Here is a 9466-nt window from a genome sequence, read left to right as displayed (position 1 = left end):
GCCCCGCTCCGCAGATCACCCCAGCGGGTGACCTTCAGTCAAGGGGTTGACCATAGAACAGCGGGCACCCGGCCCTAAAACGAGGCGGCAGGCTCCCAGGTCGGGTTTCACCCCGGGCCCCTTCTTGGCAGCCGCCTGCTATGGGTGAGCGCAGCCTCGGGCTTACCAGCCGGCGGGAGGGGAGGGGTGTGGGGGGAGCGAAGGTGAGCCCCGTCCATGGGACCAGCTCCGTTGGCTGTGGCAGTTTTCCCTTGGCTCCTGTGGGGCCCTGATATGACGGGGGCCTGGCCCCCCACCCCCATACCCAGCGTGTGAGGTTTTTATTACTAGGCTAGTGTGGGTGCGGTTATACCGGCCCCAAAGTGCCCCATTCCAGTATTGCGTTGTCCCTGCCATGTGCACCAGGGTAAAGCACCTTTACAGCACTGGATCAGCACCACCCTGTCCGGGGGGGAGGGCAGGGGGGAGCAAATTGCTGTAATGAAAGTTGTACAGTTAAAGAGCCCCAGCTTGCATGTAGCGCAGCCCTGACGGAATGCCTTGGGGGGGGGGATTGGATCTGGGGCTCTCCCCCTTCTCTTGAGGGGCTGGGGAAGCGCCCCCGGCCGCTGCTCTTGCTGGTGGGAAGGGCGTTGCAACCTAAGTGCGCCTTTATTTTAACTAAAAGACTTAAAATCCCCTTTACAGCCCCGGCTGAGCGGGGTGGCCCCTGCTGCCCCCGGCGGAACGGAGCGGCTGAGTCTGGGGTGGGGGCCCACAGTGTCTCTCTCTCACACACACACACACACACACACACACCCCCGGTGTTAGGGATGGAGGTTACAGCAGGGTGAGAATGCAGCCTTGAGTCACCGCCCTAAGAAGGGAAAAAGCAGCTGGCAGTCCCCACCCCCGCGCGGGTCTGGAGGGGCGCCTACTAGGCCAAAGGCTGCTTATTGCTAAACCGGGGCGTGGGCCCGGCTGCGATCTCCAGGCAGAGTTTCCTAAAATAAGTGGTGCATTGTGCTCCTGAGCTGGGAGAGCCCGGCACCGGGCGCGGGGGGTTGCAAGGGACCGCGGCTGCCCCTGCAGAGGGCCAGCCGTGGCGGGGGGCAGTTCAAAGGATCCGGTCCAGCTTGGGGCTTTTGGCGACTGAGATGAGGTACGAACAACAAATCGTGGTGTTTCAGGGGAGGAGAACCGCAGCTCCCCAGTGAGTAACACTGCCCCGGACTGTGCATAGGATTTAAGGACCGTGGTGGGTTTAATAAACATGAGCCCCCCCCTCGCCTCCCCACCCCCACTGCTGTGAGAGGGTTTTCAGCCCCAGAAGGCCCATTACAGCACCTCCAGCCTGCCCTGCTGTGTCTCACAGGTGGGCGTGACCACTCCCCTGCCGGCCTCTGTTTTAAGCCAAAGGCTTCAGGTAGCCCAAAGCTTTTCACTGCTCAGGTGCTGAACACGCCCCTCTGGCAAGCATTAGCCCCCTTTGCCAGCAAGGGCACCGCGGGCTCTGAAAAGGGACGGCTGCGCAGCTGGGGGGGGGGGGGGGGTCGTGAAAAGAACCCAAGAGTCCTGATTTCTAGAACACACCCCCTCCCCCCGTCCCCTTTGCTCTGACCAGTAGACCACACTCCTGCCCAGGGCCAGGAATGGAACCCAGGTGTCCTGCCACCCCACACCCCTGCCCCTGTTCTTACCAGGGCTCTTGGACCCCAGCACAAGGCTGCAGGGTTGTGGGGTGGGGGGTCACCGCTGCCTGCATTCCCCACAGCAACCCTTCTTCTATTTAACGGGCACTGACTGCCCCTTCGGGCTGCCTGTGTGTGTGTGCAGCGCTCAGCACAATGGGGAGCCGGGCCCTGACTGGCGGGGGGGGGGCCCTGCACCCTACCCACCCCCAGGCAGATCCTAATTACATGGCTTTAGAGGTGTCTGTGTTTTCGCTCAGCTTTGCTGAGTGCGCCCCGCCCTCTCGTGGCGGGTGTGGGGTCCTGCAGGCCCCCCCTGCTAGGCCGAGAGACCAGCTTGCTTTAAAGTCACTGGTCCAGGAGTATTTTAGCTCGGTGGACTTGGCCTTGGCGATGGGTGGGGGCTGCTATTGAAATGCAGCCAGGCCACTGCAGTGCTGATGCCCCCCCCCCCATCCCTGGCCCTGCTTCCTCCTTACCCACCTGCCCCAGGGTACCGGAGGCTGCTGAAAGCCCCGCTTCCCCCCTGGCTCCCCTCACCCTGGCCGCGCCAGCCCCCGGGGGAGACACGGCGGCCACCCAGAGCAGGAGGCTGCAGGGCCGGGTCAAGGCCCGCGGCTGGTTCCCGCAACCCCCTCCGGGTGCAGGGGAGAGGGGCTCCTGCTCTCCCCCCACCCGTGTGCTGCAGCCGGCAGCCTGGCCCAGCCCTTGGGACCCCCTCCTCCCCCCGCACCTTTGGGCCGGGGGAAGGGCCACCCCAAAGTAGGGCTGCTGGTGTCACTACCAGAGTGGTGGCCTCTGGGTGCTGGGAAATGATGCTACCCATTGACACACACACACACATACACCCCACCCATGGGGTGGGCACATCCGCCTTAGCCCCCCGTCCTTGCAGGGCTGAATTACCTCCCTCCCCACACACCATTAGTTAAGCACCTTGACAAATGCCCCCCACCCCAGGGCTCAAGGGCACCCCCTCCCCACCCAGCTGGGCAGCTCAGGGGTGCCCCGCTTGCTCCAGCCAGAATGAAACCCCCACCCCACCCTCTTCCGTAATCGCAGCTCATGGCCACAGCACAGTGGGAGGGGTGCGTGGGCCCCCAGGGCCAACCCATCCACACATCCTGGTGGGGGGCTGCCCTTCCCAGCCCCCCCACCCCCACTCCCAAAGAGTCGGAGGGGCCTGGCCCACTGCATGGGATTAAGCAGGGTTTGTAAGGTAGGATCTGGCCCTTTGCAACCTCCATGCCGGCAGCAGGGCCCTTCGCCCTGGGGTGGGGATGCTGAATGGCCCCAAGCCATGGCAGCGGACTACCTAGCCTGGTTCGGGGAGCTGAATATTAGACCTCTTTGTGCCCCCGTCCCCGAAGGGCCAGGTCACACGCAGCTCCATCCCCCTCCAGGGGCTTTGCTGTCTGCGTGGGAGGGGTGGGAGCCGGCTGGCACAGAGCAACTGTCTTAGGCACCCCCCCTCCCTCCAAGCAGCCCCTCTGCCCCAGCAGTGGAGCCTCTGGCTACCCCTTCACCATCACACCCACCAGCTGCTCCTTCTTCTCAGTGTCAAGGGCCTGCCTTCTCCCCCCTCTGGCATCTCTCCTTCTCCACCGTCTCAGATCAGCCCAGCCTCCGGCGCCCGCCAGCGGAACTGTCAAACCAGCCCCTTGCTGCCCCCCGGTTCGGGTGGCACGTCCCATCGGCAGCCACAAAGCTGTATCATTCCCCGCCTTAAAATTCCCCTGGGCACTCACAAGGGTCAGGCTCCTGGTGCCCTGCGACCAACGCCCGGCCTGCTGCCCACGGCTGACTTACACTGCCCAGTCTCTGTGCACCTCTTGTCTTCCACTGCGCCAGGCCGCGCCTCGGGGCGGGGACCATGGTTTGGTTCTGGTTTGGAACCGCAAGCACCAGAGGTTAGGGGCTGACACGCCATGGCTGCCCTATCGCAGGAGTTCTGCTCCCTTAGCTGGTGGCGTTGGGAGGTGCCGAGCATTAACAAAGAAGTCCTTTCTCCCCAAGGTGGGGTAGGCATTGGAGTTACTAGAGGCGAGGGAGGAAATAACAGTAATTCAAAGAGCCTGACTAAAAATCCCTTCTCAACCTCCCGGGCTTCAGAGGCCTGGCTCCCGCTAGTTCTCCACCCGCCTCGTGCTTCGACTGGACCCCAGCATTCCCACGAGCAGAGCAGAAGCAGGGAGAAGCACCCCCTAGGGCGGAGGATGCTCCTGCCCCTGAGAATCCAGCCTCACCCACTTCCTCCCCGCACTCTTCGGCCGCCCTAGAGACGCAAACAAGGGCCTAATTTGCTTCCCAGGGCAGATCGCCCCTCCAGGCCCCTCCCCGCCCCATTCCCAGCCCCCAGCCTGTGGAACGTGGCGGGGGGGGGAGGGGAGGCGGTGTTGCGTGGTGCAGAGCGGACCCCAAGGGGGCTGGTTGCAATCGGTTTTATTTCCTTCGTGGTTTCTCCCTGGATCGGTGTCTGTGCTCTCGGAGTACATCGGCCGGGCCCGGCTAGTCCGGTCTGTGTCGATCCTGGCCCCTGGAGGGTGCCCGGGGCCCCTGAGCGCAACCCAGGATTGCTCGTGGGTGGGGGGAGGGGTAACGCCATGCACTATCTTCATCCTGCTGGCCTGTTGGGGCCGAGCCGTCGTTTTCGGGAGTGAGTGGGGAGCAGCAGTGGTGCTAATGCAAACGGGGCCGGTGAGGTAGGACAGCCGATCAGCATGGAGCAGGAAGGTGCCTTGGTGACTGGAACCGATCGGGAGCAGACGGAGGTCAGCGGGGAAGCTGGGAGGGGGAAGACTCGCCAGCTGCGGCCCATGGGCGGGTGCCAACCGCTAGCCAGCTGTGGGGCCAGGCCCAGCAGTGCCAGGAGCCCCGTGCGTGGCGGAGAGGAGGGGCAGAGTGGGGGAGGGGTTTGCTTGTCTACTGGGGCCAGCAGGGATCCAGGAGGCCGCTGGAAGGTCCGGGCTCCGTGGTGGTGCCGCCCCAAGCCAAAGACTGGCACCTAGGCTAATCTCCTGTGGGGTCCGGTGTCTCTCCCGGTCCATGTGCCCCTGATTCCCCCTCGCCTGGGCGGGGGGCGGTCTCCTTCTGTCCCTCCCCGCGCCGGGAGCCGTGTGCCAACTCGCCCTCCCTAACTCCTCCGTTGCTGCTCCTGCTCTTTCTTCTTCTGTTTCTGCTTCTCCCTCTGCTTCTCCACCTTCTCCTGGGCTTTCCGCTCCTTCTCCACCGCCACGCTCAGGTCCTTCAGCTTCCGCTTCAGCAGGGCCCGGTCAGTGGAGCTGCCGACGCCCAGGGCCTGGAGGAGGCAACGGGGCGGGTGTGCCTCATGGTCACAACCACGGCCCTTCCCACCCCCACCCGCCTGGACAGCAGCACCCGGCTGGGGAGAGACAGGCTCCAGGGGAGGGTGCCTGGGGGCTCCTGAATGGGATGCTACCGAAGGGGGAAATAGATGAACTCCGTCCCCAGCCCCTGCGTCGAGTAGCCCGGTGGGATGCGCGGCTGGCCCGTCTAGCTCAGTATCCGTTGGACCATCAGGGCCCCCAGTCCAGCATCCCCCCCTCCCGCCCCAGTGCATCAGGCCAGGAGCCTCTGGATCAATCCATCCCCCAGGACATCAAAGGGATTGGTCCACCTTGCTGGGGCAAGGCAATGCCTCCCCAAGACCCCCTGCGGGAGGCACCTCTGCAGGGCGCAAGGGCCGACCCCGGAGCAGCAGGACCCAGCAGCCGCGGGGCAGGCCCCCCCACCCCTACCTTCAGCTTGGCTCCATCCAGGTGCAGCAGCTGCTGGCCGTCCACCTCGCGGGCCACGAACTCGCCCACGTACTGCTCCAGGTTCAGGCTCTCCAGCCACTGGCCCACTTGCTGGCTGCTCCAGCTGGTGGCGGCGCTGAGGGGCTCGTCCAGGAACTGCAGGGGGCAGAAAGGGGGGGTGGGGAGGGGTGAGCACCAGTGGGGTCCCCCACCCCGCTCCGTCGGGGCGCCCCAGCAGGGAGACTTCAGAAGTTCCTCCCAGCCCTCCTTCCTGGGCCCACTTTCTAATCCCTGAAAACGGAACACCTCTGCCCCGCCCCTTCCCCATGAGGCCCCACCCCTGCCCCACCCCTTCCTCTGAGGCCCCGCCCCCCTGCCCCACCTGTTCCCCCCCCCCCCCCGCGTTGCTTGCTGTCCACCCCCTCCCCCGTCGCTCACTCCCATATCTCCCAGGACTCACCTGCGGCCTGCAGAGCTAGGCTGGGAGGAACTGACCCGGAGCCTGCCCAGGCAGGGCACAGCCGGGCCTGGCAGGGGTCAGTCCCCGGAGTGAGGGGCTGGAGTTGGGAAATCGGGGCCCAGTGGGGAGGGGGGTCCCCAGAGTGAGGGGCTGGGGAAATTGAGGCACAGCTGGGGGGGTTCCCCGGAGTGAGGGGCTGGAGTGGAGAAATTGGGGCACAGTGGGGGGGGGTTCCCTGGAGTGAGGGACTGGGGAAATTGACGCACAGCGGGGGGGGTCCCCGGAGCGAGGGGCTGGAGTGGGGAAATCGGGGCACAGCTGGGGTGGGGGGAAGACTGGTTATACACACACCCCCCCTTGATGGTGCCAGTCCCTCTGCGTTCTCTCCATCAGGCTGGGGCCAGGGAGAGCAGCAGCTGCTTGCCGACCCCCCCTCCAGGCTCCAGGTGCTCTTCCTGCCCCTCAGTGGCCGGTTACTGCAGGTAACTGGACTTCTAGTGTCTCTGCCAGTTTCCCTTTTTGACACCTGGCAGCCCTGAGAACCCCCCCGCCGCCCCAGCCTGGGGAAGGCCGGTTGTAAGGCACGATGGGGGAAGGGGGGGGCAGGCTCTGCAACTCCATGGGGCCCATGGATGGAGTCACCCCAGCCCTGGGGCCCAGGAGGGGAGCGGCGAAAGCCCCCCTGGCCCCTCGTCGTTGGACTTGGCCAACCGGCTCCTCCAGGCTGGTTCTGACAACGGGGGGGGGCGGGGGCCCCTCCGTGCAGACCCCCCCACTCCGCCGCCCCCACGGGCTCACCTCGTCGGAGGACTGGGACAGGGTGTGGTAGGGGTAGGAGCATTTCATCTCACTGGCGCCTCTGCTCAGTGTGTTGGGGCTGCTGCTGGGTGGGGTGCAGTCGTCGCTCAGGGTGGATTCCTGCCCGCGGGGAAAGGCCACGGCATGAGTCGGGTCCCCACCTCCGCAGTGCAAAAAACCCGGCACCCTCCTCCCCGAAGGCAACTCCACCACCCCCCGCAACAGCCACGTACAGTCTCTAGGGAGAACACAGGGAGGCAAGATGGATAACGTCATTTTCTCACTTACACTGCGGCCGTGGGACCCCTGCAGCATCTGTGCCCAGAAACTTTGACCGTTGGCTAGCCCAGCGCATGGTGAGAATAATGCAAATCTTTACACCCATGTACAAAATACTCAGCAGGTGAAATTATTCTTCTGGCCACTGGCAAATCCATTAAAAAAACCGGCCAAGCTGGTCAAATACCAGCCAGGTGGTAACCCAACGTGTGCACAAGGGGCCTACCCTGCAAAGGGTCATGGCAGGACTATGGCCTGCCCCCGGCCCTACAGGGGGATCGGCCCCGCCCCCGGGGCAGCGCTGCCCCCGGCCGTACAGGGGGCTTGGCCCCACCCCCGGGGCAGTGCTGCACCTGGCCCTGCAAGGGCTCGGCCCCATCCCAGGGCAGCACTGCCCCTGGCCCTATAGGGTGAGGTGGGGATGGGTACTGACCTGGGAGGCAGATTTCTTGGGGCTTAAGCCCTCCCTCTTGGGCGAGCGGGTCGGGGAGACGGTGCTGCCGGACGAGGCCGAGCCCTTCCCACTGTCCGTGAACCAGGAGAAGGGCATGAACGGGGACACGGATGAGCGGCTGGAGCCCTCCACCAGCTCCCTGGGGAATGAGCCGGCAGGTGGGTTAGCACCCTCGCTCCCCTCGGCCCACCATGGGGGCTACGCTCCCCGGAGCATCTGAGCCGCCAGACATGGCCAGACTCCACCCCACTGAACAGAACCGCAGCAGGACCCAGCCCGGGTCTGGATCTGCCCAGGGCACCCAGACCATCCCCGCAGTCCTCTATCTCCCTGCTTCCTTCATCTCGCCTCTGCCAGTCTCTTCTCTCTCCGTCTCGAGTGTATCTAGCGCTCTCTGTCCATCTCCTTATGGCTCCGTGCACCCCAGCTCCATCACTGACAGTGAACCCCTTATCCCATCTGCACCTCGCTCTCCCTCTCCGGGTCTCAGCTGCACCGGGCCCCTGAACAAGTCACCCGGGTCTTTGTAGACCAGGCTGAGCTCCTTGATCTCCAGGGCAGAGGGGTGGGTGCGCTCCTCGGGAGGGCCGAGTGCCCCCTGGCTATAGAAAAGCCAAGTGGGTGAATGGGACACACTGAGAAAGGTGGGGCAGGCAGGGGTGGGGGTGATTGTGGGGTTCAGGGAGATGTTGCTTGGCTGTGGCTTGTGAGACTCTCAGAATTCGGGGGAGGCTGGCAGCTCCCCACCTGCTGCCCATGGACAACCGGTTGCTCCCCTTCTCTTTCCTGCTTTTGCTGGAAGAGGCTCGTCTCAGGGTCACCCTGCGGCAGAGAGAGAAGAGGCTCATTAGAGGTGTGATGGGGGGTAGGGGCGCCTATGGGCTGGGGAGAGATGGGCACCGGGCACTAGGAAACAACATGGGGGGCAGATCAGAGGAGGGTGAGGACAGGGCAGCAGGATGAAAAAAAAAATTCAGACATACAGCATAGAATCTATCCATCCAAACCCCATATACACCCCTCTATCCGTCCATCCATCCATCCCATATACACCCCTCTATCCATCCATCTGTCTGTCCCCCCCACACCTCTATCGATCCATCCAAACCCCATATACACCCCTCTATCCATCTGTCTGTCTGTCCGTCCGTCCCCACACCTCTATCCATCCATCCCCATACACACCCCTCTAGCCACCCATCTGTCTGTCCCCCCCCCCCACACCCCTCTAGCCATCCATCCATCCATCTCCATACACACCCATCTATCTATCTATCTATTCCCATACACACCCCTCTATCCATCCTTCCTCATACACATCCTTCTATCCATCTGTGATGGGAACCCCGGGGTGCAGCCTGGGACTGTGGGACTGCTGTGCCCCCTTAACTCTCCAGCCCGGGCTGTCTCTCACAATGCCTTGCTAGTGACAAGCAGCAAACCCCACCAGGTGCTGTGATCACTCAGCACAACAGCATGTGGAGCCCCCCACCCAGCTAGATTGCATGAATGCTCCCAGAGCCACTCGTGAATCTCACAGAGAAAGGCACCAGCCAAATCCCCCCAGCTCCCAGCCGTGTACCTCAGGAATATACTGTCTTGCACTGCTCAAGATGAGCAGTGCAAGTTTATTAATTGGTCCCCCACTTCATCAATGGAAAGTGGACATACACCAACCTTTGAAAACCTGCACAGATTTATCAAACTCTTCAGGCAAACTCACTGGTAAAGATAAACAGTAAAACAAGTTTATTGACTACAAAAGGTAGATTTTAAGTGATTATAAGTGATAGGCAAAAAGTCAGTTTGTTACCAAAAGAAAAGAAAATATGAGCCCGCAGTCTATGCTCTCAACCCTGTTAGACTGGGCAACATCTAGCTGGAGCAGTTTTTCTCGCCCCACTGGATACTGCAGTTCATAGTACACAGGTTTCACCCTTGAAACCTGGGCCAGTTTCCTCTCTTGGAGTCTTAAGTCTTCTGAGCATCTTTGTTGCTTGCAGCATAGGTGGGGGCAGGAGAAAAGGTCAAGCATGAGGCCCCTGTG

General features: G+C 62.9%; 1 protein-coding gene across 4 annotated transcripts in view; it reads right to left on the bottom strand.

Moving 5' to 3' along the window:
* Positions 1–4095: 4095 nt before the first annotated feature.
* SAMD14 (sterile alpha motif domain containing 14) overlaps positions 4096–9466 on the bottom strand; it is a 33477-nt gene continuing 28106 nt past the window's right edge. For all 4 annotated transcript variants that reach the window (XM_074940963.1, XM_074940965.1, XM_074940964.1 and 1 more), the window contains exons 6-10: positions 8167–8241; positions 7399–7558; positions 6687–6806; positions 5429–5584; positions 4096–4968 (exon numbers count right to left, since the gene is read on the bottom strand). In XM_074940963.1, coding sequence (XP_074797064.1) covers positions 4804–4968; positions 5429–5584; positions 6687–6806; positions 7399–7558; positions 8167–8241 — 676 coding nt within the window. In that variant the 3' untranslated portion in view covers positions 4096–4803. The remainder of the gene's footprint in view (positions 4969–5428; positions 5585–6686; positions 6807–7398; positions 7559–8166; positions 8242–9466) is intronic.

This window comes from Natator depressus, chromosome 27 (assembly GCF_965152275.1).
Source record: "Natator depressus isolate rNatDep1 chromosome 27, rNatDep2.hap1, whole genome shotgun sequence".
Classification (NCBI taxonomy): domain Eukaryota; kingdom Metazoa; phylum Chordata; order Testudines; family Cheloniidae; genus Natator; species Natator depressus.
Note: the sequence above shows the minus strand (reverse complement) of the source record. Positions and strands in the feature narration are given on the sequence as shown.